Source organism: Sander lucioperca, chromosome 4 (genome assembly GCF_008315115.2).
Source record: "Sander lucioperca isolate FBNREF2018 chromosome 4, SLUC_FBN_1.2, whole genome shotgun sequence".
Taxonomy (NCBI): domain Eukaryota; kingdom Metazoa; phylum Chordata; class Actinopteri; order Perciformes; family Percidae; genus Sander; species Sander lucioperca.
In genome coordinates, this window is record NC_050176.1 from 41,198,409 (window position 1) to 41,225,908 (window position 27,500).

At 41.8% G+C, this 27,500-nt stretch overlaps 1 protein-coding gene and 1 pseudogene across 9 annotated transcripts in view; both read right to left on the bottom strand.

Moving 5' to 3' along the window:
• The window catches only part of LOC116048142, a 568,688-nt pseudogene that overhangs the window by 508,998 nt on the left and 32,190 nt on the right, over positions 1 to 27,500 (bottom strand).
• slc8a1a (solute carrier family 8 member 1a) overlaps positions 3,690 to 27,500 on the bottom strand; it is a 26,871-nt gene continuing 3,060 nt past the window's right edge. For 2 of the 9 annotated variants that reach the window (XM_031297119.2, XM_031297120.2), the window contains exons 2-11: positions 24,982 to 26,773; positions 17,296 to 17,402; positions 14,376 to 14,396; positions 13,134 to 13,151; positions 12,999 to 13,013; positions 11,013 to 11,081; positions 7,571 to 7,698; positions 7,308 to 7,407; positions 5,723 to 5,995; positions 3,690 to 4,880 (exon numbers count right to left, since the gene is read on the bottom strand). In XM_031297119.2, coding sequence (XP_031152979.1) covers positions 4,504 to 4,880; positions 5,723 to 5,995; positions 7,308 to 7,407; positions 7,571 to 7,698; positions 11,013 to 11,081; positions 12,999 to 13,013; positions 13,134 to 13,151; positions 14,376 to 14,396; positions 17,296 to 17,402; positions 24,982 to 26,756 — 2,883 coding nt within the window. In that variant the 5' untranslated portion in view covers positions 26,757 to 26,773 and the 3' untranslated portion in view covers positions 3,690 to 4,503. Of the gene's footprint in view, positions 4,881 to 5,722; positions 5,996 to 7,307; positions 7,408 to 7,570; positions 7,699 to 11,012; positions 11,082 to 12,998; positions 13,014 to 13,133; positions 13,152 to 14,375; positions 14,397 to 16,293; positions 16,398 to 17,295; positions 17,403 to 24,981; positions 26,774 to 27,500 lie in introns of all 9 variants that reach the window. The other 7 variants (XM_031297122.2, XM_031297121.2, XM_031297127.2 and 4 more) reach the window with 7 other exon arrangements.

The following is a 27,500-nucleotide window of genomic DNA, read 5'->3' on the forward strand; positions in this document are numbered from 1 at the left end:
CGTCACGCCCATCCCGCTCATCATTTCCGGGTTAGCACTCCACCAATCAGATTGGTCATTGAGTCCGACTGCCCAATGGCCGATTCAACAAGTCAAATTGGCCCACGACGGCACGGAACACACCAAACAGACTCGAGTCACCGACCTCGCCAGACTGTCCGACGACCGATGATCAGGTTGGTGTGTCAGCGCCTTTAGTGAAACGCGGGACAAGACGGGACAGTTAGGGTTAAGAAAAAATTGTGGGTGGGGTTAGAAAATAAACATGTTAAGGCGAGGATGAGGAGTGGTGCGTCCTATACAGATGCTACAGGATGCCTTTTGCGTCAGTATCTGATGCCGAGCGGTGGTTTATGATGAGTTGCAGTGGTGTAGTCTACGTGCTATGCAGGTATGCGCTGTACACCCACTAGGAAAGGTCAAGGATTTACCCAATTTCAATTTATTATGTCCATAAATTCGCCATCTGTGTTGAGGTCCTTTTGACCTCATGTGTATTACTAAAGGAGATGTGTTAAAGTGCTCATATTATGCTCATTTTCAGGTTCATAATTGTATTTTAGAGGTTGTACCAGAATAGGTTTACATGGTTTATTTTTCAGAAAACACCATATTTTTGTCATACTGCACATTGCTGCAACTCCTCTTTTCACCCTGTGTGTTGAGCTCTCTGTTTTAGCTACAGAGTGAGACCTCTCACTTCTGTTCCATCTTTGTTGGCAGTCGCACATGCTCAGTACCAGGGTAAGGACTACTAGCCAGTCAGAAGCAGAGTATGAGGGCGTGCCCTGACAGTAGCTAGGTAAGGACTACTAGCCAGTCAGAAGCAGAGTATGAGGGTGTGCCCTGACAGTAGCTAGGTAAGGACTACTAGCCAGTCAGAAGCAGAGTATGAGGGTGTGCCCTGACAGTAGCTAGGCGAGCATTATAGCGTGTGTTCCAAAGTGATCACTTGTCTCTGAAGTAAAGGCTGGACTACAGTAGAGCTGTTTGGAGCAGTTTGTGAACAGTGTTTTCTGTTGGAGATGGTAAGTCCCTTTGGGGTGGACTTTTTCACTTTGTAAACCTATAACATGCGCAAACATTTACATTTATATAACACAATTATACAATAAAAAATACCCAATTAAAGGGGAAAGCCAAAAAGCATAATATGAGCACTTTAAAATGAAAGCGAATTGAAACTACACTCGCCCCTGAAGCTATACTGCAGTAGACGCTAACATTACAGAAACTACAGGAAATGAGCCAGATGAGGCTGATGTTGTACGTGGTAAACGTTATAAAAAAAACATACGGGGTTTGCCCGCTCTGGGAGGGAAAAATCCCAGTAAACTCACCTCAAAAAAGTATGCTACACCACCGACGAGTTGGGAGTGAGAACGGGTTGTTTTTAAAGGTCTCCATCACCACTGTGGTTCAAAGTCCTTGCACGACAAACTTAAAGTGGTTCATGTTATATATTGCTAAAAGGTACAGATGAAGGATTTATGATACACGTAAATGTTTTTAAATGTTCGAGAGGTATGTGAGGACGAAGAAAGTCCAGTCTTGGATGTCCACCAGCATGCAGCAGCCGGAGAACAGTCCAATAAGGATACCAGAGAAAGTCAAGAAGAAGTTTCAGGAGTCTTGGTTCCACAATAACTTTAGATAACCATCCAGACTGCCAAGAACACGTAGAATCTGTCTGTAACCTTTGGGAGCTTTAGAAACCCATCAAAGATGTTTTTAACCCGTTAAAGTCTCTCTAAACCTTTTCACAGATAACAAATAGCATTGTAGGGAAATTCAGGCACCTAGAAAACCTTGTTATACCTTTTCTAAACCCTTAGAAAAAGTATAAGAACCTGGCACATTATGAAGAACCTACTGGAATCTTTAGAAATCCTTCAACTGTCAGGAATCTGTTACAACTTTTAGACATCTGTTTAAACCTTTACCGTACATACACACCGCCGCCGACTTGAGCTTCAAAGTTACAGGAAGTCATTCATTTTCAATGGAAGCTGCTTCTCTCAGTTGCAAGAAGTGGCAAATACGTCGGCGTCGCATTTTGGCCGTGTTGAGCGACCAGAGCGTCAAGCAGAAAGTTGAAGCTTGGTCAACTTTATGGTAATGAGCTATGACGCGGTTCAGCAGCAAACGACCAGCAACCAATCGGAATATAGATGTCCTTCGCACTGGCTGATTCCAGAGAACATACGATGTAAACTTTTGTTCCTACCAAAACATTTGTTCTGAGAAAATGGAGAAAAAGCTCATCATCACTGTTGCTGGGTTCCCTATGATTTATGATATGAGTGTGCAGCTGACAACACTGCGAGGGTAACAAGCTTACTAACACCCCTCACCTGTCAGCTGCCCCCTGTTCTCTCTCCCTCACATGCACGTGTGCATACACACACTATCATTCACACAGGAAGTGTGAGGCTGCCTTTGGGCTGAGAGGAGCAGGGTGCAGCTGACAACACTGTGAGGGCTGTTGATAACGTAAAGTTAAGATTGAACATGATATATATATATATCATAGAATGCTGCCACGTCAGAGCGGCCAAAGCGTCAAAAGCGTCCCCGTACATTTTAGGGGTGGTACGGTTCACAAAATCCACGGTTCGGTTCGTATCATGGTTTTAGGGTCACGGTTTTCGGTTCTGTACGGTTCTTGTTATTTTTTCTTTTAATCTTTAACACTCCAGAAATATACTTCAGCATATGATATATAGCTAAAATTAGCATATTGAATGCATGTTGCACAATACATGCACACAGTGGCAGTTCTATCTATTGTTTGATTTCCGCTGTCATCATAGGTAACATGAAATCCAAAATGTTCCCACACACCAGACTATATACGATGAACGAGACGCCATTAGAGTCTGTTTTGAAATTCGGGAGCAGCGAGAACCACGTGATGCGTTCGTCCAATCAGCTGCCATGTGTTGCGTTCGTCACGCTCATCCCCCTTGTTGTTTCCAGTAAGTGTTTTAACATAGGTGTCGAAAGTGGGCACTACGGCAGTAAGTGGTTAGTGCACATTAACAGTGTACTGACGAACCGTGCGACACACACTCCGAACCGAGACAAGCGAACTGAGTGGTTCGGATGTTTTTTCATGAAACGTACCATCCCTAGTACTTTTTGACAAGCGTCCTTGACAGGGCAGCCAGAGCTTCTTTTGCAGCTCAAGTTGGCGGCGGTGTGTACGTACAGTTAGGCAAAAAAACAGAAAGCTTAGGAACCTGTCAAGTTTATTCAACCATTTAAAAAAGAAATGACAGGAACCGGTCACATTTCGCAGGAATCTATTGGGATCTGAAGGAATGCATCAGGACAATGAAGCTGAGAATCGTCCAGGAACTTTTTGGCATCTTTAGAAACCCATCGAAGATGTTTTGAACATGAAATCATTATACAGAGTCCAGCAAAATATTTATCTGCATTTTGAAACAAATCAGATAATCAAAACAAACTATTAGAATTATTAGTTCATCCAACATTTCAGAAACCTGTCAGGAACCTGTTACAACCTTTAGACACATGACTCTAACTCTAATTATAGGAACCCGTATTGGTACCTTTTACAAACCCATCAGAAGTGTTTATTAAGAAACTGTCAGAACAAGCGTCAGCTCTGGAGCCATAATAACGGTTATTTTTTAACATTTTAAATTTCGTTTATTATTGTTGTAGGCCTGAAGTGATTCTTGCATTCAGCATTTAGGCTACAAAACAAATCACCCAACCAAAATAAGCGTCATAGCCTCCGTACGTCTGCAGCCTGGCAACTTATTCTCCATGGACCAACTATGGATTACAAATGCAAAATAAAGAAAAGGAAGGAAGATGCAGAATTTAAAAGTGCGTAGACAGATTCATTCGCTTTCAGCTGGGTATAAAAGAAAGAGATTTCTGCAGAAAACAGAGCAGAGCAAATGTACTTTTTTTTTTTTTAAGAATTGGATCAAATCTTCAAACTCCACTACTGCGATTTAGGAGATAGTTTACAGACGGTGAATACATGAAAAGAATCATTAACTAACATATCAAAGCATCTATTCTTAGACTTAATGTGCCCACTCTGCAAAGACCGTCAAAAACAGGGCCATAAAACGGCAACAAACAACAACACAAGTAATGTTGATAGGCTCAATTAGACTTAAACAGACTTTTAGAAACCCTGGAGAGGAGACTCTAAGTTACTGCAAACTTAAAGGGTAATGTTTTTTCTACCTGAACCCTATTTTCCCATGCTTTTGTGTCTGAAAGGACCGTCATCTGGCGATGCCTGTACCCGACTCACAGTCACTTTTTGGCGACTAATCCTACGAATCCCCCCCAGCAAATCGCGTCCTGCGTTCATCCAACATTTCAGAAACCTGTTACAACCTTTAGACAAATAACAAACATTATAGGAACCCGTATTGGTACCTTTTAGAAACACATCAGAACTGTTCATCAAGAAACTGTTGAACCTTTCCGGATGCGTCAGAAGCAGAACTTTTAGAAACCCTTTACGTGACAGTATGCCTCCAATGAGGAGAAGACAATGTACATTAACCAAAGGCTGAAGAACAGGCAGGTGGTGAGGATTTTGGGGACCCTGGGTCCGCCCAGTTCCCCGCCAATCTCGGGCCGGCGGCGGTAGATGAGGACGCCGATGCAGATGAAGGCAAAGATGGTGAAGAGTGTGACGGAGAAGGCCAGCGTGCCCGGGTCCACCCTGAATTCGTCACCCTTGAAGTAGTGGTAGATGGCGGCGATGGACCAGGCCACACCGATGCCCAGGAAGACGTTAACGGCGTTACTGCCCGTCACGTTCCCGATGGAGGCGTCGGCGTATTGGTCCTGGATGGCTGCCACCTTACTGGCAAAGGTGTCTAAAGGGAGAGAGAAAGTTGAGAGGAGACGCTAAGTTTAAGATGCATGAAAAAACTCCAAACTTAAGGGTAATTTTGTTTTTATTTTTCAACCTTTACCCTATTTTCCCATGCTTTTGGTGTCTTAGTGACTAAAAATCTTTGAAACTGGTACAGTATTGAGCGAGATTGCTGTAACCAGCAGCCGCGAACTGGGCTGCAATTTAACCCTATATGACAAATGTTCAGCGTCAGTTTGCAGTGGGTTTGGTGATGGTGATTTCAGGGCTATTTCATGTTAAACTAAAAGGATCTCACTATTTAACAAAAAGGTCTATCTCTGTAGGGATCCTTTCCATAATGTTGTCAGACACTTAGAATAATAATGTTAGCCTGTCGGTTAAAAAAACAAACAAAGTTACCCTTTAAACAGAAGAGGCCCCAGAATGGAGCCTTGGGGAATTCCACATGTCATATTTGTCCGCTCAGATGTGTAGTTAACTATAGACACAAAATAGTCCCTGTTCTTTTTTCTTTTAGAAGGATTCAAACCAGTTTAGTACTGTGCCCGAAAGGTCAACCAACAGTAGTATTTTGGAGTGTTAGTATCTGAAAACATTGATAAAAGTTTTCTGACAGGAATATGTTTCTGAGCTTGTCAGCTGCAAACACAGCACTTTTAGTGTCCTAAAGGGTTACATTGCAGCTTGTTTCTTGCTTACTACTGAAACAGTTTTTAAAGATTGTTGTTCCAATTGGTCAATTAGACACAAAAAATGGGAAAATAGGTTGAAAAACCAAATATATGTAATGTATTGCACTGTAATTCACTGTAAAGTCAACGGGATAGGTTTGTGTCAGACCTGGTACAGATGTGCCCAAAGCTACGAACACTACAGCGGTGACGGAGTCTTTGAGGCCCACGGTGCAGCCGAAATGTGACGCAAGGTCACCGATGACCGCTGTCAGCATGCCGATGACGGAGATGGAGACGAAGAAGCAGGCCCAGCCGTTCCAGTAGTCGGTGGGAGGAACGAAGGCGAACAGAAGCTTCCAGAAGATGGTCAGGAAGTGCATGACGTAATCAAAACAGGATGGAAGCTTCTCCTCACCACATTCATCATCGTCATCGTCACCTGGGAGGAAAAGATGGGCAACGATTCATTTCTAAAGCTTATTCAGGTTAATCTCTGAAGACATTAAACTTTTATTTCTATGTAAGACAATAATGGAGCATGTTTTCTTTGCCACACTTTTTGTTAATACACTGCATATATCTATATTATTCTTACTACTACTACTAGTATAATGTTACTGCATTGCACATATCTGTACATGTTCGTACATTGTTCATATTACATAGTCATATTTATTCTGCTCTTATAAGGTAACTGCTAATACACCACACATATTTATGTTCAATTTATATTACTCTAAACCACCTTCTGTTAACCAACTGTACACTACTGTCTACACTGCACCATATTTCTTGTCCTGCCTATGCACCACCTGTCTATACTTGAATATCACATTGCACTTTTTTGCACTTCTGGTTGGATGCAAACTGCATTTTGTTGTCTTTGTACTTGTACTCTGCACAATGACAATAACGCTGAATCTAATCTGATCTAATCTTTTACCTCGCTTCATCCTTACTACCTACAGACTGTAAAAATAACGGAAGAAGCTTCCAGGCCTGACTTTTTTCTTAAAGTATAATGACTTTTTTTGTTAAAATATTACAACTTTTTTCCTGAAATATTACACCATTATTCTTGAACTATAACCTTTTTTCTTTAATTATAATTTTTTTCTTGTACTATAAAATTTTTTTCTCTCAAAATATAATTACTTATTACAACTTTTTAAGTTATTCAGACCCTTAAAAAAGATTGCACATAATGCAAGATCCTACCATCACCTGTCAGGAATCTGTTACAACTTTTGGTAACACTTTACTTGAAGGTATCTACATAAGAGTGACACTGTCATGAACACATGACACTATCGTGACACATGAACCCTAACCCAAACCTAACCATAACCCTAACTCCAACCATAACCCTAACCATAACTTGTCATGACAGAAACCGAATGACACTTACTAAAAGAAGCATTATGTCATGAACGTTTATGACTTGTTAATAATGTTTATGACACGTTCATGACAGTCTATCTAAACCTTTGGACAAAAAAACAGACGGCGTAGGAACCTATCAGAACCAAGCAGAACCTGTAGGAGTTTATGCAACCATTTAGAAAAATGTCAGGAACCAATCACATCATGCACAAACTTACTGGGTTCTGAAAGAAGGCCTCAGAACAGCAGTCCACAAACCAATGGGTGACGTAACGGATGCTATCCAGTATTTTCTTCATTCTATGGTACTAACCCTGGCACTACAAGCTGAAAGGTCCCGACCTGAAGGGTTCAGATCCGGTTCTTACCGGAGCTGACCGTGATGGCTTCCATGAACTGCTCTCTCCAGCTGTTTGTCCCGATCACCAGGGCAAGGTTGGTCTTCTTCAGGAGTTTATCCACGGTGCTCTGAAAACACAGACGGCCAATTAAACTCCTGCTGATCTGTTTACAAAACCTCCTATCAGTATGATCACATATGTGATGATCAATCTGAAAAAGCATGTTACGCTGTATGTGTTTATTCCATTGTATTTTAACTGTGACTAAATAAAACAAAAAGGGATCCCACCTTGAACTCGTACGACTCCTCTATGACGACCTCCAGTTTGACGTGCTCCCCCAGCATCGGTCTGCCCATCTCTGCAATCCGCCTTTCCTCTTCCTCCTTCTTCGTCAAAAGTGCCTCACTCTCCTCTTCTGAGAGAGAGAGAGAGAGAGAGAGAGAGAAACAGACATCACTGAGGAGGACAGATGATGAAAACTCAAGACAGAAATGGGGTTTGATCCTTTAACCTCATATTATGAAGTACCAGTTGAGTCAGCAGTTCATGTTGGTGAGCTAAACCTGAAGCTAGTAATTTAAGTTTGCTCTATCATTTGTTGTTTACACTGCCAAATGGACACAGATGCCCAATCATAAAGTAATAGTATAGTATGTCGAAAAAAGTCATAAAATGTCATAAAAAGTCATAGTATAGTATGTCGAAAAAGTCATAAAAAAGTCATAGTATAATACGTCGAAGAAAGTCATAAAAAGTCATAGTATAGTAAGTCGAAAAAGTCATAAAAAAGTCATGGTATAGCACGTCAAACTATATCATAAAGTCATAGTATAGTATGTAGACAAAAGTCATAGTGGAGTATGTCAAAACAAGTCATAAAGTCTCCTTTGGAAAATGCAAGCATTGATCCCATTACCTCTCCCATGTTAAGCGAGCGCTCTACCATTTGAGATAATTCCCCAGTGACTATAGTACCAGTGTAATTCTGATCAGAACGTCTCTTCTTCCTCCCTTACATGCCGTACTATTCCAGACTTACTATTTAGCTAAACTTAACTAATAGTTTTGGTGCCTAAACCTGACCAAATTGCGACTGTTACAAACTGTGTGTAAACTTTGTTTGATGAACGTGACGTTTGTTGATGGTCGTCCTCGGAGATGGTCAAGTGGTGAAAGGTGCTGTTAGGACTTCAGGAGATGCGGGTTCGATCCCTGCTTCAGGTTAGTCACACGTGAGTGTTTGTGATGAATGAATGTGTACATTTGCTTTCATGTGTCCGTAGATTTCAACTTGTGAATTTGCAAACCTCAAGTTGCATATATACAAATTTCAATTTGGGAACATCCAACTTTGACCGTCATTTAAAAACAATATTTCTTAAAGCTTGTTTTTACATAATTTTTCTATTTTATTAGGCTATTGCTTTGTTATCCCAGTACCAATGAGTATTTCCAAAGAAGTCAAACTATTGTACGTCGAAAAAAGTCATAGAATAGTAAGTTGAATAAAGTCATAGTATAGTATGACTTTATTACAGGTTGGATTATATCTCCAACCTGGCCTGCAAACGCCTCGGGATCCCCCAGTCGGAGCTGGTTAATGTGGCTCGGGAAAGGGAAGTTTGGGGTCCCCTGCTGGAGCTGCTGCCCCCGCGACCCGACCCCGGATAAGCGGACGAAGATGGATGGATGGATAGTATAGTGTGTCGAAAAAGTCATAAAAAAGTCATAGTATAGTATGTCAAAAAAAAGTCATAAAAAGTCAAAGTATAGTATTTCAAAAAAGTCATAAAAAAGTCATAGTCTATTATATAGTATATATAGTATATAGTATAGTATTTCCAAAAAAGTGATTGTATATTGTGTCGAAAAAGTCATAGTATAATATGTCCAAAAAGTGGGAAAAAAGTCATAGTATATTATGTCGAAAAAGTCGGAAAAAAGTTATAGTATAGTATGTCCAAAAAAATCATAAAAAGTCATAGTATAGTATGTCCAAAAAAGTCATGAGAAAGATTGTTTAGCTGTGTATTTGGCGTTCAGTGTTGGACCTTAGAATTCACTGCTGCTTTAAAAGGATTGAACCCTCAACATCAAATCTTCTACAGAATCCTAATCATAAAGTCATTGTATAGTATGTCGAAAACCTGACATGGTGCCTTTTTTATCAAGAACAAACCTATCACACCACCAACAAAAATACATTTAGAACTCTTCTCTTGGTGTATTGGACTTCTTCATTTTGGATGTGAATCCTCAAAATTACCTGCACAGCATATGGTTTGAACCCTCAACCAGTGTGGTCTTCCTTTTAAACATCCTATCACACTGAGCTATCTGATGTGTCACTTTTTACTGTTGGTTAGATGTGTATTTGAGTGTCAGTGTTGGACTTTGAAATTCACTGCTCCTTTAAAAGGATTGGACCCTCAACCTTAAAATTTTGCTGAGCTATTTGTGAAAATGAAAATGGATTGGTCCAAAGTTGTATTTATAGTTCACATTACTAAGGACAAAAAATAAAAAATTCAGGAGAGAAGTGGGGCTTGATTCATTAACCTCAGATCATGAAGTATCACTTGAGTCAGGAACTCATCTTGGTGAGCTAAAACATTAAACTAGTAAATCACGTTTGTTCTATTATTTGCTGTTTACCCCGGCAATCGGACACAGACCCAACCATAAAGTCATAGAATAGTATTTTAAAAAATTCATACAAAGTCATAAAAAGTCATAGAAAGTCATAGCATAGTATGTCGAAAATGTCATGAAAAAGATTACAAAATCTTTTTTATGACATTTTCGATTTGTATTTGACTTTGAGTGTTGGACCTTACCTTAAACCATGGCATCAGTATTAAATTAAGCTAGTTTCATAACCGGTTGAAACCGTATCATAGTCGCATTAAATAGCAGTCCAATTCCGTGTTTTGGTACCTTTGGTTTTAACACCTGATGCGAACCATACGGGAGTAGGGCCTACGCATGAAAACCATTGTCCTCAACAAGTGGCTTTGTCCCACTAAGTCTTTCTGCTGTGCCCCATTCACGTAGTGTCACATTTTACACTATGAAAGTTAAACTCTGCAATTATTCCGTAGTCCAGATGCATGCCTCCTTTAAAAGGATTGAACCCTCAAACTCAAATCTATATTATCTACAGCATCTTATCTTGCTGAGCTATTTGTGAAACTTTTAACTGGATCAAAGTTGTATTTATAGGTCACATTCCTGAGGACAGAAGACGAAAACTTGACAGTTGAGTCTGCAGCTCATCTTGGGGAGCTAATCCTGAACCTAGTAAGTTACATGTTTATTCTATCATTTGTTGTTTACACCGGCAAACTGACACAGACAAAGTCATGGTATGTCGTAAAAAGTCACAGTATAGAATATCGAAAAAATCTTAAAAAGTCATAGAAAAGTCATACAAATTCATAGTATAGTATGTCGAACAAAGTCATAAAAGTCAGTGATGAATTTGAGGAAGGACAGATGGATGAGGATGGACAGGTAGTGGACATATAGACTGATGGGTGGATGGACAGGTGGTGGACATATAGACTGATGGGTGGATGGACTGGTAGTGGACATATAGACTGATGGGTGGATGGACAGGTGGTGGACATAGACTGATGGGTGGATGGACAGGTGGTGGACATAGACTGATGGGTGGATGGACAGGTGGTGGACATATGGACTGATGGGTGGATGGACTGAAGGACGTACCTCTGATGTTGATGATGGCGGAGGGGGCAGGGTGGTCTCGTCCCTGGACCTTCCTGTAGATGTCTCTGCCTGAACAGGGGAACGCAAACTGATTCTATTGAAACCACAATATGAAAAAATATCTCGAACTAAAAGAAATAACTACAGGTTTTTGAAACATCAGCGTTAGTTTGAACAGAATCTATGCATTGCGTTTTTAGGAGACTGTCCTTTCCTGAAAAACACCAGACAGAGAGACAGAGAGACAGACAGACAGACAGACAGACAGACAGCGAGACAGACAGACAGACAGGCAGGCAGACAGGTAGACAGACAGACATGCAGACAGACAGAGAGAGCATAGTCAGTGAGACATGACCTCAGAGAAGATAATTTCCCATCAGCACATCTGCATGTGTGATGTTATTAATGCACGTGTGATGTTATTAATGCACGTGTGATGTTATTAATGCACGTGTGATGTTATTAATGCGTGCAGTCAGGATGCGCGATGTTGGAGGTAGAGTTCAGGAACCCGTCTCGTAGTTGGGACCCATCGGGTGCATTTTGTGTGTAGAGCTTCAGGTTTGAGTTGGATTATCTTTAGTCTGGATCAACATATGTACATTTCCAGGACAATATCCTGGGACATCGTCCCTCCTCCATTCTTGGTTTGTTGCCATTTTTAAAAACACTTTGCTTCGAGAAACAACAAAGAAGGTAAAAGTTGCAGAAAAGCACCAAAAGCGTCCAAAAATCCACAAAAACTATGAAAAGCAGGAGTAACTTAGAAAAAAGCCCCAAATGCGTCAAAAACAGTTGACAGTCACCTAATTTCGTAGGATATCTTACGAATTGTTGTGCATACATTTTCGTACGATATCATATGAACCCACTGATGAAAGTGCGTTGATTTCAAGTCATTTTACAACTTGAATCAGCGTCCACAGAGTGATGAATGAGAGGTTTCACTGTGACGTTAAAGTCGTGTTGTTGCTTTAAATCAGGGGTGTCAAACTCAACTTCAGTAAGGGCAACCATGGAAAAAGAGAATCACGTCCGGAGACAGACATGTTTAGTTAATGGTCTCATGTAGTCTTCTCACTTAGTTTGGTTGACATAAAGCCCTAAATAAGTTCCTCAGCCATCATAGAATTTAGCAAATCAAGCACAACAATGATTGTGCTTGATTACAGGCTATCACACAGTAACATGACATCATGACTTTGCGTAAACATACACGCCTGTACGCATTTTGAGCTATTCGCATGTATGTCTACGCTGTATACAGCGGACGTAAACATACACGCCACTTTGGCGTGTTATCGCCACTTTGGCGTGTTTTCACCACTTGGCGTGTTATCGCGAGAAGAAAGCTACGGTTGGGTTTAGGAAACGTGACACGCGGGTTGGGTTTAGTTTAACCACAAAGCGACAGTTGAGTTTAGGAAACGAGACACGCGGGACACGATCCCCGGTCTCCTGGGTAAAAGTCCTGTGTTGTTTGACCCATCCTCCCCCCTGACCAACCTCCCTATGTGGCGATTCACCCTTTCATACTACTCGCTACGGTGTAAATTTACACGCAATCACAAGGTAATGTAAGTCAATGGAGGCCAAACAGTGTTGATAAACACACTAAAAAGCGAGTATGCGTCTTGATAACACGCCAATAATGGCATAAGAATTGACGTGTCATACATACGCCACTTCATGAGCTCAGTCTGCACACAGCCAACTCCCACTTTCACAGCTTGAAAATGAAAACTCTAATGCTTCTTCTGGGGGAATTTCTGAGTCTCAAAGTCGGCAAATCTGCCAAATTGTTGCATGATTGCAAGTTGAGAAACAGTTTACCATCGCTTTGGTTTGGCGCACAACTGGGGGGGGGGGCTAAATTTATTGTGAACCTAAACTGAATTTGCGAGGGGGCTGAGTTCGACCCGCAGGCTTGAGTTTGACACACGTGCTTTAAAGCAAACGTTTACCCCACGAGAGGTGTCTTACCATACAGCTGTTTCTCTGGGAGGAAGCCAAAAATGATAAATAAACTCATTAATGAAATGAACAAGAAATATTCCAGTATAATATCATATATCATATCATAAGTCAGTGTAAGGAAAGGGTTTGGGGTTAACTTACCTGTTTTCACAAATCCACCTAAAACGTCAGGAAATAAGAAACAAGAAGAAGATAAGATTTGTTCAGATTTTTCAGACATTCTTCATTTAATTGATACAAATATTGTGAGAAAGCAGTCCAATGCTGGTAGAGACATGATGAAGTAAGACAGAGTGACAGAAACAGTCAGCTGGACATAAAAAGGATAAGGTCAGGGTATTGTTGTTTTTATTGTTGGATAGTCTATTTAGTTTTCATCTAACATGCTTTTATCCTGACACATTTACTTTGACTTCCAGTCCTCCTGTCTTGATATCTTTCTTCAAAAGGAAAACCAGAACAATTCATTTCAACCTGATCTCACAGAATTCCATGAAATGAGCATGGCCCCTTAACTCCAAATCTGTGGCAGCCCACAGAAGAATTCCGTGAAATGAACACCTCCTTAAGTTAAGGAAAAGGTCGTGGACGGGCTTAAGTTTCCATGACATGTTGGACAACAACGGGACGGTTGGGTTTAGTAAAAGAAGAACGGGACGCGGGACAACAACGGGACAGTTGGGTTTAGAAAAAATAGAACGGGACAGTTAGGTTTAGGAAAAGAAGAACGGGACAGTTGGGTTTAGGAAAAGAAGAACGGGACAGTTGGGTTTAGGAAAAGAAGAACGGGACAGTTGGGTTTAGGAAAAGAAGAACGGGACGGTTACGGTTGGGTTTATGAAACGTGACACACGGGACACAACCCCCGGTCTCCTGGGTGAAAGTGTTGTTTGACCCGTCCACCCCCTAACCAACCACCCTATGCGGATTTTCGGGCTTAAATACTACTCGCTACCATAGTCGCTACTAATGCTACGTCATCTTCTCATTGCCTTTACTTTGGCATTGTTTTCCGTGGTGGCCACACGGAATTTTCACACGTGTGGCCACCACGTAATGCGGTGTTAACAGTTCGTGATCATTTCACGGAATTCTGTGAGACCAGGATGATTAATTTGCAGAAGGCAGTTTTCTTGTGTTTTCATTTGGAAACTTAAAACCAACAGACCACGTAACGTTTTTGATTTCAAACGATATAAAGAGTTGCACACAGACTTTGTCATTCTTTAATCCAAAAGGAATAATGATAAAAGAAATTCCTTGTGCTTGAAAAAACTATAACGAACGAATGAAGGAATGATACATAAATTTTCATTTTCCGATTACAAATGAAGTACGGATTATCCAATAATACCCTGATGGGCAAACATTCAAGCAGCTTACCGACTTCCTGAAGCAACACAGCTGAAGAGAAGAAACAGATGAGAGAAAAATCAGAATAACGAGATGTTAAAAAAAAGAGGAGCTTGTGATGATGCCGACCCAAGTTCATTTTGGTTGTTCTTATTTTAAATCAACTCAACATATAAGCAAATCATTTGTAGCTGAAAATGGTTTAATTATAGATCAGAATAACTGAAAACAAACCTGTATGTTAACTGGCAGCCGTGAACCGGGCTGTAATGTAACCCTACAGGACAAATGTTCAGCGTTCAGTTTTTGCCACTGACAGACTCAGATTATTATTCTAAGTGTCTGACAACATTATGGGATGGATCCCTACAGAGATAGACCTTTTAGTTAAAGAGTAAGATCCTTTTAGTTTAACATGAAACAGCCCCGAAATCACCATCACCAAACCCACCAGACTCCATGTAAATAATCAGGACTTTTAGCGTGTATAGAGCCAGCATATCTCCACCAGACTCCATGTAAATAATCAGTACTTTTAGCGTGTATAGAGCCAGCATATCTCCACATGTAAATGGGTGAATTAAGGGTTTATCTCAACCAAACCAGAGTGGTGATTGTTGGAACAGTGGAAAGATGAACCAAGACGGCTTTTGATAGTGTGATTTAGTTTCTGTCCACTTCGAATGAAGTGTGTTTTATGATGATAAACGTACTGATTATTTATATGGAGTCTGGCAAAAACAGCACTTTTAGTGGACGCTAACAGATACACAATTGCTAATTAACTTACATTGCAGACAACTCTGACCTAAACTTTACATCAATGAACATCAATAAGGAAAACATTTTGGACTGTAAGAAAACACATCAGTGTGTTAAAACCTGTAAATACGGTTAATTTGTTAAAGTCAAAGTTAGGAATCCTGGAGGATGTTAAATGGAAATCCAGAGACAGGCAGGTTTAATACGACAGATGGAAACACAGACGGCTACATGTTACCATAAGTACATCTGTTTTTATATACTTATTTTATACATTTCAGCTGTATTTCTCTTTCAAGCTATATCTTTGTTTGTGCACTGAAATAGTTTAAAGGGAAAACAAAGTCTCAAGATCTGCTTAGAGCTTGAAGGTTTTGGGACTTGCACATGTGTGACGTACTCCCATCTCTGGTTCTAACCCAACAGAACCAGCCCTAATCTCGCTCCTTAACCAACTGTTCCCAACCAGTCCTGACTACGGTTGGGTCCCAAAGCCCGGTTCCACTATGGAAATGGTTCCTACGCAACTGGTAGGAATCGGACCGGATTAGAATGCACATTGCGGTTCCTCATTTCAGTTCCACTTAATGTGCCGACTGAAATATTTTCCCTCTGACGCTCCAAAACAGACGTAAAAATATCACACTTTCTCTGTAGTCTACCGTTAGCTAGCTACCGTAAATGTAGGCTACTTTTAAAATGCCATATGTTCCCTCTGGGCTCACCAAAACGGACGTAAAAGCATATTAACCATTCACTGCACGCAGGGGCGTCGGACTGGGGGGAAAAAGAGGACTGAGTACCCAGGGCCCTCATGTGAGGAGGGCCTAAAAAGATGCTACAATGAATAGCTGTGGATGCAGGGAGGGGCCCATAGAAAATGTCTTTCTACACGGCCCAGAATTTTGTGCAACGCCCCTGACTGCACGTGATTGCTAGTAAACATATTACATCGTTGATGTCATTTTTCAGTTTTTCAAGAATCGGTTTAGGAATCGGAATCGTTTTAAAAGTACTGGTTCGGCATCCAAACGATACCCAACCCCAGTCCTGACCAGTCAAAAAAGGGACAAAAAGCAGCTTGAAGGCACAGCGACAGGAGTAAACCTAAGCAGGAAAAATAGAGCCTCAAAGAAGATGAAGTAAAGGTCAAAGGTCAGAGAGAGACTCAGGTGCGTGTTCACACCTGTCCATCTCGTCTGGTTCCAACACGGCTCCTGCAGCTCTACGTAGAAGCGGGCCTGCTTATCGTACTCCTCACGGTCAATTATTCTAACGGATATGAGCTTCCTGCGGACCAAACAGGAAACACACAACAGAGGGAGAGGAGGGGGAGGGGTTAGTGTGTGAGTGTGTGTCTGAGTGTGTGTCTGAGTGTCAGACACACACTCAGACACACACTCACACACACATTTAGACACACACTCAGACACTCAGACACACACACACACACACACACACACACACACACTCACACTCAGACACACTCAGACACACACACACACACACACACACACACACACACACACACACACACACACACACACACACTCACACTCAGACACACTCAGACACACACTCAGACACACACTCACACACACACACACACACACACACACACACACACACACACACACACACACACACACACATACTCAAACACACACTCAGACACACTCAGACACACACTCACACACACTCACACACTCAGACACACACAAAGTTGAATGTTTTAGTGATGTTTTCGCAGTTTGTACAGGTGAAAGTAGGAGAGAGAAAAAATACTGACGGAATCGCTGATCCTGCTTTTGATTTAAAATTGAAATCAGAAGCTCATTTTTATTTAAAATTGAAATTGTGACAAACCTTTCTCACCCCACGTTTAGTGATGTTTTTCCTGTGAGGTCTTAAGGTGAGTTTGAATCCACAGAGGTTAAAGGTCATTAGAGGTGCAGGGTTATAAGAGGGGGTGCAGTTACACGATGGGTTGTAGGAGGGGGCAGGGTTAGTTGGGCGGTTAGATGGGTTAGGGTTAGCGGGGCGGAGTTAGACGAGGGGCGGGATTAGACGGGACGATGTTGAATGGGGCAAGATTATATAGGGGGGGGGTTACAGCACAGGAAGGTGGGGTTGTATGGAGGGGGGGTGGTTAGATGGATGGGGGTTAAATGGGCGGCGACAGCCCCACCTTTCCTCTCACTCATCTCCAGCAGCCGAGGCTCTCCCATCTCTAGGAAGAAGTTCTTGTTTTTCTCATATTCTTCATCGTCAATTATATTGATGTGAATAGTTTTGCTGAAACAGAAAGAAAAGAGACAGAAAGGTTGCAGAAGGAAGAGAAGTGTGCAGAAGTGTGAGGCGTGATGAAGAGAAGATGATGTCAGAGACAGACCGTAGGACAGGAACTAAACATTCAATCAAAGTAGGGAAATCACTCCTAAAGGTCCTAAAAAGTCATACAACTGTCAAACTGTATGGTGAATTTTTAAAAGAATACTGTAATTAGTTTTGTCTCTTATTGTAATTTTATGTCGCCGAGGGCCACTGTACAGTAAACACTGGCTACAGGATGGTGTTAGCATCGGTATCCGATACTGAGAGCCGCTGACCAAGCGTCAGGATTTGGGAGTTGGGAGTGAGAACGTGTTGTTGAGACCTGCAGTGAAACCTTGTTTACAGCTGAGATGATGATTATAACGATGAGTTTCCTGTTTGATTTACAACAAGAAGAAGCCAGATGACACAGTTAGATTGTTGGAGGCTTCAGGCTGCAGCCGCCCTCATTGGACAGACCCATGCTCTGTGTGTGTGTGTGTGTGTGTGTGTGTGTGTGTGTGTGTGTGTGTATATGTGTGCGTGCGTGTGTGCCGGCAGCGTGGAAACAGAAGACGGCCTTCATCCATTTCCATGTTTATTTAATATCTACAGATTGGTGGTTTTGGAGGTTTTTTTTGACTCGTTGTCACAGTTTTCGGGAACCTTTCAGCATAAGAATCATATAATAATAATAATAATAATATATCCTCACAGAGGATGAAAGAAAAAGTCCTGCAGTTAAAGTTTAAGAATCATGCAGCAAATCATGCTAATAAATGTTTATTTCCATCTGAAATGTTTAAAACATACATCATATTTTGACGGACTGTTGTGATTTGTTCAAAAGGAATACAAAAAGCCACAGCGTTTATCTCCCTATCCCATAATAGACAGAGGTGCAGGACCACACACAGCGCTGACAGTCAGTGGAGAGAGAACTGGCAACGCAACACTAGTGGCAAGTAGTTTGAGTGTTTTCAGGCTACATCGTTACTGCTACGTTCTAGATGAGATCTCGCAAATAAAACCGCAGAAAAGGGTTGAGGTATCTCCAGTCTGTATGACATCTTCTCAGCATATTCTTGCCCTTCTCTCAGTATTGTAACAGACGTAACTATAACAGACGTACATCAAATAAGGTTATCTTATTCATAGCCTCTGGTCCTGTCCAATACTGTCCTCCTACTGGACATTTTCAGAGATATTTGGAATACAATGTGAACCCTCCCCTCTAACGGCAGTCTTTGGTGTTGTTAAAGGGGACTTATCCAAAAAACAGGCTAATGTTCGTTAGTAGCCAGTCGTCTAAGTATCTCCACCATCCCATGTTTACTGGATTAGAGATCTTTTGCAGTTTCTCTATCTAGAGGTTCAACCTATCTCCTAGAGCAGTGTTTCTCAAATGGGGGTACGTGTACCCTTAGGGGTACTTTGGAGTACTGCAGTGGGTACGTGAGATATTCATAAAAATGCTCATTTAAATATATGTCATGCATAATTCCTAAAATAATTATACTATAATAATGAATGAATTAAGTGATGGATTCTAAACATTTAAAATGTAGCATTTAAATGTTTTCCAGGTCCAAGGCTGTTGTTTAGTAAATCTATCGCTGACATCGCTGTATTCTTCCTCTTTATAGAGACTTATTTTTCTACCAAAATTGTTTTGCCCTGTTCAGGGGGTACTTGGCTTAAAAATACTGTTCAAAGGGGGAACATTATTGAAAAAACGTTTGAGAAACACTGTCCTATGGCAACCATTTCTATCTTATGTGGACAGAAAACTGATTTCTGTCCACATAGGACAGAGGTGTAGACTGTACATGCTCAACAAAGTCTGGACTCTTCTGCTGTTAGGTTGGTTCTTATTCTCTTTGTTTTTCTTCTATTCTTTAGTTTTCTGTACTTACCCTCACTTATCTTGTTTACTTTCATAAGGGTTACTTTCCCTGTTGCTGCAATGGTCATTTGGACAGCTTTGTATTGTTTGTGAAAATGATAAATAAAGTAAAAATAAATAATATGTATATATATATATATATGGTGTATGGGGTACATGGCTTAAAAGGGGGAACATTATTGAAAAAAAGCTTGACAACCACTGGTCTAAATGTTTAATTATGTCCCCAAATGTCCTCCGTAGAGGGGAAACAGACAGGAGTTGATGTGAAGAGTGTGTTGGTGTTGGAGACGTGGCTGTCGGCCAGCAGGCGACCTCCCGCGTGCTCGGCCGCAGTCTCATCTGTCTGCTTTACGAGCCGAGCTGCGGACGCTGAACAGACCCTGCTGCTGCTCAACACTCGCCGGCCTAATAAGGAAGTGAGCTGCGTGATGTTTATCTGCCCGACACGCTGGCACGACAAAACACATCTGACACACCGAGCTGTGAGTCTTTCCGCTCCGCTCACACTCAGCGGACAGGAGAGATTCCCAGAGAGTCAGAGGGACAGAAACATCAACAGCCCGTCAACAAACAGTCCAATAAAACTCCCCTAAAGAACAATCTGTAATACTTTATAACAACCACAGGCCTGCAGGGGATATGTCCCCTCCAATGTTTAGAAGAGGTAGATTTGTTCCTCTTAAAAAATATGAAACCCACTCCCTAAAAAGAGTTATAAAATAACCGTTCTGGGGCTCAAAACATGTTCGGAAAACAAGAAGTGTGTCTACTAAACACAACAGGAAGTGAAAAATGAAGATAGATTTATGGAGAGTTCAACTTTGGAGCTTCTAACTTTAACAATAACTCATTCTCTAACAGATTTTTTGTTGAGATGGACATGATTCCTAAAAAAAACCCATCCAGAAACACCTGATGACGTTTTGAACATGCAGAAGGTTTTGATCAATACGGGAGTATAATAATTATATAATTTCCTTTACATGAATAAAGACATTTGCACCATAACTTGATGCAGGAAAAAGCAGAAATTGTTGCATAAAAATTCACCCGAATGCAGGAAGTTTAGTGTTTGACGCTGTAAGTTTATGGGGGACGACCACCAAGATATAAAATAATTTAAATGGTTTCAAAACAGTATCCTGAAACTAAACATTGAAATTCTGTGATCCACTAAACATCCTCTGATCTTTACTAATAGTCCAAATAATTCATAATTTCTGCTTTTTTTTTTTTTTTAACTAAGAACATTTGGTATAATGTCATACAAATTAGGGTTGTTGACCATGAATTTAAAAAAAGTGTCAGAAAGCGACAAAAACTTTTTAAAAAGCGTCAGAAGCATCAAAAAACGTATATATATATCCCTCGTGTTGTCTTCCCGTCCCGTCCAACTTTTTGTTTTTCTGGGTCAAAATTTAAAATTATTTCAACGTTTTGTTCGTCGCTGGTCCTGATGTTTTTGTCACTTTTTTGACATTTTTTTCCCCGACCTATTTTAAGCTTTTTACTCATTTTTTTGTCAGTTTTTTCCATGCTTTTTCTTCTTTTGTTTTGTTGTTTTTATGTTTTTGAAGCTTTTTTTGACATTTTTTCAACATTCTGTTTTCATTTTTTTAAAATGCTATAACATTTAATAAATTACCCAAATTCAATGAAAGTAGTGAACTGATCATTTTTCTTGTGAAGAGCATCGTATTGAATCATCCACGTTATTTTTTTTGACAATTTGGTTGAAAGAAAACCCAAATTTCTGATATAGAAACCTTTTGAAAATGGGTCAAATTTGACCCGAGGACATCACGAGGGTTAAACCTAAGACAATAGTTATTTTACTGTTAAGAAACAATGAGATGATGATGACTAATGTCTAGTAATTATTAGTAATGTCATAACTAAGAAGACAAACGCCTGCAGTGTGCCGGGCGAGTTAACAGTTACTACAGCCGGAAAAAAACAAAGAAAGGAGCGATGACGACAGACGATGAAGTCTCTCATGTCCAGACCTTCCTCCACAGTGCTGCGGAGGAAGGTCTGGTGAGTCCACACAGCATTCCTGGATGGGAGAAAAACTAAGATGCTTTTCATGCTAAGATGAAAAGGTAAAATGCCTTCTGCAAACGTAACATTGGACAAAACGTTCTGTTGTTTGTTATCAGACGGAATAAAAGAGGAGGAAACCTTCACACAGCACTAGTCAATGGGGAGCAGAGAGTGGTTCTCCCCTCCGGTGAAGGCGGGACTTAAATGCATTCTGTCTTTATGTGGGTGTTTTTTTGGGGGAGGACAGTCTCTTAATGCCTCATTTCTTCTTCATGTTTTACTGCACCAACACATGAAGAGAAGTGTGAGGACCGGCTCTGCTGCTTTAACACAGTCACATAGAAACAATTAGAAGACTAGAAATGAAGGTTTTCCCCTAATACCAGCCTGTAACAACTCCTATCACAGTGAATGTCCATGCTGTTGTTGAGAGGATGAATCAGTCTGAGCTTGATCGCTCTATATAAGGCTTCCAGCAGCGTCCTCATTGATAAACGGAGTCACAGACAGACCGGGGCACCTTTTTTCCATTTCAGCACATCGTTTACTTTCCTTCATAGCCAGCGGCCGTGTTTATGCTCTGGAAATAAATGTGTTGTCATTACATTCTTGCTGCCTGCCCGCAGACATGGAAAGAGTGCCTGCAGCCGCTATGAGAGGCATGTGAACCTGCGGAGGTGAGGCTGCTGGCGGAACATGGGAGGTCATAAATCCCTGTTCAATAGAGATTAACAGTGTGGTTCAGGAAGTCAAAATCCCATTCATTTCCTCCATAAGGATTTTGATTACCAGCCATAATGTCTAAGTCAAGGCCACCCAATTTGGGGCCCACGGACCAGGTCTGGCCTCGTTCTCCCTTTGTTTTGACCCACTACGGCATTTGACATGCTCATGCTTATTCTCCTCTTATTTTGAAAGTACTGTAAAACCCTACCCTGGAAATCCAGAGAGCACAATTTGAATTTGCTCAGCGAGTCACTCTAGCATTGAGTAACGCTGCTCATTAACGATGCCTGCATCAATGACATCGGTGTATCTGATATAGGCGGGCCAGAGGCGAGCTAAACAGATGATGACAGTTTATTCTACCAGTTAGCGCTGCTGGTAGCTAAGAGTTTAATCTACCAGTTAGCTCCTCTGGTAGCTAAGAGTATAATCTACCAGTTAGCTCCGCTGGTAGCTAAGAGTTTAATCTACCAGTTAGCTCCACTGGTAGCTAAGAGTTTAATCTACAAGTTAGCTCCTCTGGTAGCTAAGAGTTTAATCTACCAGTTAGCTCTGCTGGTAGCTAAGCGTATGGGGCTCTGGATACGTCACCCCGTGTATTGTTGTGATTGGTCGTAGTGTTATCCAATCGCGTGCAGTGAGATTTTCAAATACATGCTTGGTGCTGCCCCTCGAGTTGGGCCATTTTCATTACTCAATGCCAGACCCTTAATCTTTCAGATTTGGGTCTGGATTTCCAGGCTAGTAAAACCCTGGTTCCGATAGTAAGATTCCGGTTCATTGTCACCATAAGGATTTAGATTATCAGCCTTAATGTCTAGACCAGAGGTGCCCAAATTCTTTCATATGAAGGGCCAAAAAGGCCGCGGGCCAAAATAAATGTTGATGTTGAAGAATACCGCAATTCTTGGATTTCATTGTAGATACTGTAATTCTTACTTATTTAATTTTAAGGGGAAGTTTACCAGCACTGTGCTTTACATCACCGTAAAACTCAAGTAGTTTTCAGCTGCACAAAATGTATGTTTCGCTGTCATTACGGTTAGGGTTTTACAGCACTTTCTAAATAAGAGGAGAATAAGCGTGAGTATGTCAAATGCCATGGTGGCTTAAACAAATGGAGGATGGGCCACACCCAAATTGGGCACCCTTGGATTAGACAATCTACGTCGGATGATTTAGACAGTGGGCTGTCCAATTAACGACAACCAAACGTACATTTTGTGCAGCTAAAATCTACTTAATCTGAATTTTTACGGCGATGTAAAGCACAACTTCCCTATTAAATTAAATATGTCAGTCAGAAAGTGTGTGAAAAATATTCTCTCTGTCAAACTACAGATACAGTATGAAGCCAGAGACAGACAGACAGACAGACAGACAGACAGACAGACAGACAGACAGGTGAAGCAAAGAGGAAACAGCCAATCAGAGTGATCATCCAACAATCTGCAAGTTTATATTCAAACCAGCCTCAGAACATTTGCAGATGTGTGATCAAAATAATGACAGTCAAAGTGTTTCAAAGGTAAAAGTATTTAAAGGTTAAAGCAGATTATCATGGAAAAAGCAGAGGTAAAAGGTCCAATATCTCAGATATTTAAAGTGACGGTAAACGTCAGTAATCTGCAGCCACAAAGCTGTATGTGTCCATCAGATGTTTCCAGGACTCGTCTATACTGTATGTCTGAATTCTCTTTGATGCTTTTAGCTCGTATCTATTTATCATTTGTATATTTTTATATATAAATGTCTAATCTTTAGATATACTTGCTGATACATTGATATTGGTCAAAATAACTTCTCGTTTTGAATCTGTTTAAAGGAGCCATGCGTGTAATTTCATTCGAGCTTTACACATTTCTGTGTTTTACTGAATGACAATAAAAGGAATCTTGTATCCTTTGCTGCGTTCCAGACACAATTTTTAGCCCGTAAGTTACGACTTCAAGTCACGAATCACGACTTGGTAGCGTTCCAGGCAAAGTCACGACAAACCCAACCTCGGCCAAGTTGGTTTAGATACGTTTATGTACGGCAGATTTTTGCGTCTGATGATACAAATAATGACATTTGGCACACACTCATCAAAGCTGGCTAGCTAAACATTGTGCCATTGGCAGGGTTCAGGTTAGGCTACCTAATGTTAACGCGAGCTAGCGGCTACCTAATGTTGATGTTAGCTAGCGCTAGCTGAAGCTAGCGATTTCTAGTCGGCGACATATTTTGGGCTTCATTTAATAAACATAACCTGTAGTAGTACACAATCGTATGTGTATTGTTTTGATTACAATGTGCGGAATTACTTTACGTTGCCTATTTATGTCTGTATGTATTTCTCAGCATTAGTCACCGGCGTCTGTAAAGCATCAACAGGGGTCGACATTGTTGTTTATGTGTCTGTGACGTCAAAAACTGTAACTGGGAGTACAACGATCTGGTACGAGTTCACAAGTAGTAAGTTAGGGGTTTGACTGCCGCTCCAGAGCTCTTTCATGGGGAGAAGGTTGTGAAAACACGGGTTACGGGTTGCCTGGAACGCAGCATTAAATCTTGATATTGTTTTTTCTGACATCAGCAAAGACTCTAATACCCAAAATGCCTTGGAGAGAAATCAGGAAACCATGCATCATTCACACACGCAAAAAGGGAAGTAGGAGACAAGAACATTTCTTTTCTTACAGGTACACTTATTAACATGTTCACTTAAGAGTACAGTATTGTTTTTAAAAGGCCAGAACTGTACATTTTGACTAATATGAGTGTAGAAAATGAAAGAAAAGGGAACATGATTGTCTTTCAAAAGGGTAACTCTCCTACAACAAACATTAGGTACACAATAGTACTTCTATTTTTGAGTGTGCAGAGAAGATTTGTACTTACGAGATGTCATCGTTGTCAAACTCCAGGACTCCGTATGTGTCCTCAAAGTCCTCGCCGCCTCCTTTAGCTGTCCCCTCCATGGTTTTGTACGGCACGGCCACGACGCCGCGAGCTCCCGCTGTCCGGATTACCTTCACCTCCATCACCCCGATGCTCTCACTCACCGTCACCACTGGCTCCTCGAATGTAAAGATCCCTGCGTGGTCGTCATCGAAGATGGTGACGGTGGCCGTGCACGGCAGCCCTAAACCCGCCAGGGCGTCCACGTGGTTAGCCTCTGGCTCGCCGGAGCAGGCGCCATCCGACACGACATGCACATTACTGAGGTGAACCAGGAAGTGCTCGTCCTCCTCAAAGATGTCATCGTCGATGATGTCGATGCGGATTTCCTTTTCCGTCTCGCCAGGCTTGAAGACGACCGTTCCTTCAGTAAAGCGGTAATCCGATCCAGCGTTTGCGGTGCCGTCTTCAGTCCGGTAATCCACTGAGACGGAGTTCGTCAGGTCTCCACCACGGCGCACCACGTTCAGCGCCACGCTGCCGCAGTTCTCCAGACACTGGTAGCTACTGGGGTCGAAGAACACCTTGGAGGAAAAGTCGTTGACAGAAACCTCGGTGAAGATATCGTGCTGCGTGGCTTTCTTGGCTTGGTCGGAGGCGTGCTTCTTCAAAACATTTCCCGCTCCCGTCATGATCCTCGTCGCCTGACAGCGGTAGAAAGCCCGACTTTTCTGTTGCTGGTTTAAAACTTGGTAGTTGGCGAGCTCCATCAACTGCTCCATCTCTTTATCGGGATGTTTTTGTTTCAGATCCTTTAGGATCCGGGCGACTTCTTTGCGAGCCTCCTCTTCGTCCGGCTCCTCTTCTCCGTGGGAGTTGAGGATTCTCCCGTCCATTTCGACGTCAACTTTCGAGGGAAGATCCGGCTCTCCCTCCGTTTCAATAATCATCCCTTTCTGCTTCCCCGCTCGGTACCGTTTATACATGTACTTGTAGAAGAGAAGTCTGCGATCGGCCACGTAAGCTAATCCGACACAAATGGGGAAGAAGAAGAGCGTGAGCAGGCCCTCCCATATCTCAACAACGCCGGGAGAAATCACGGCAAGGATCAGATAGAGCCACGTGTACGCAAACACGCTCCATGTGGCGGTGACGAAGAAAACCCTCAGGTGCTTCACCTTCCTGGTCTCTCCATCGGGAATGACCGAAACACAAAGCCCGATGATGACAAACATGTTGAAGGCGGCGCTTCCCACGATGGTGTTCGGGCCGAGCTCGCCGGCTTCAAAGCCGTGGCCGCAAACCTCCACGACAGACAGCAGGATTTCTGGCGCGGAGGAACCCAGCGCCATCAGGGTCAGGTTGGACACCGTCTCGTTCCAGATGCGAACCGTCGTGGTGATCTTCTCCCCGTTGGGTTTCGTGATGGTGATCTGTCTCTCCTGGGAAGTGATGACCTCGATGGACGACATGAAGCGGTCGGCAATAATGGAGACGCCCAGGAACATGTATGCCAACCCTACAAAGTAAATAATGGCTCTGGCGATGCGGTCGGGGAAGGGCGGGTTTTCCGGCTCCCATACCGGCAGGACGACACCATCAACGCAGCCGGCATTTTCTCCTCCGCATTTGGAGTGGTTTCTGAGCGTGCTGTTGGACGTGAGCGCCGGAGCAGAGCCTCCCGCCACGGAATATGGAAGCACAGTTGAGATGATGGACAAAAGGAAAAGCATATGAAGGGCGGGGAGCAGCGACAACGTCCCGGCTTGGCTCATGGTGAGATCCCTTAAACCTGCAAGACACAGAAGGAGACTTTAGGTTTCTGTTGGATCATTCAAATCAAGGTTGTGGCTAGAAGGGATACAGCCGGAAGTTACGCAAAATGAGCCATGAGCGCTGAGCGAGCAGGTACGAGTAGTGAGTTGTCGTCTATGGAAAAGATGGATAAAGCAAAAAAGCTGTTGGGGGCTAAAAATAGAAAAAGAAAGAAGGAAAAGGAGATGACATGTCAAGGGATGCGACAGCAGTTAAATAAGTGGATGGTGAAAGGCAACAGGTAGGATTTAAAGTGACGTCTGTGCTTGGAGGCTTGAAAATATTCATGTTAACAGACTGTTCTCAGACTAGCTAGTGTTTGCTAATACTAGCAGCTAAAGTGGGGTTTACGGCTAGCTTAATGCAAACCAATGTTGCTGATAGCTACATTTAGATTTTGGCTAAACCCTATGGTACCAATCCCATGCATGACACATCTCAATTTTATGTAAAATAACAACTGGTAAATATAAGATACAATAATGATAACAAGCTGGAAAACATACCAATGCAATAACTCTGGTTTACCATGGAATCATTAATAGATTTAGTTTAACCCTTAGCTGTTCATGTTAGCTGCGCTGTCAGACATACAGGCTATAGTTACAGCTGTTGGGTGACATGGAAGCTGTAATTACATGGTCACATCTCTCTCTTTAAAGGTCTGTGCTAAGTGGCTGTCCATATTTGTACTTTTTAAAATA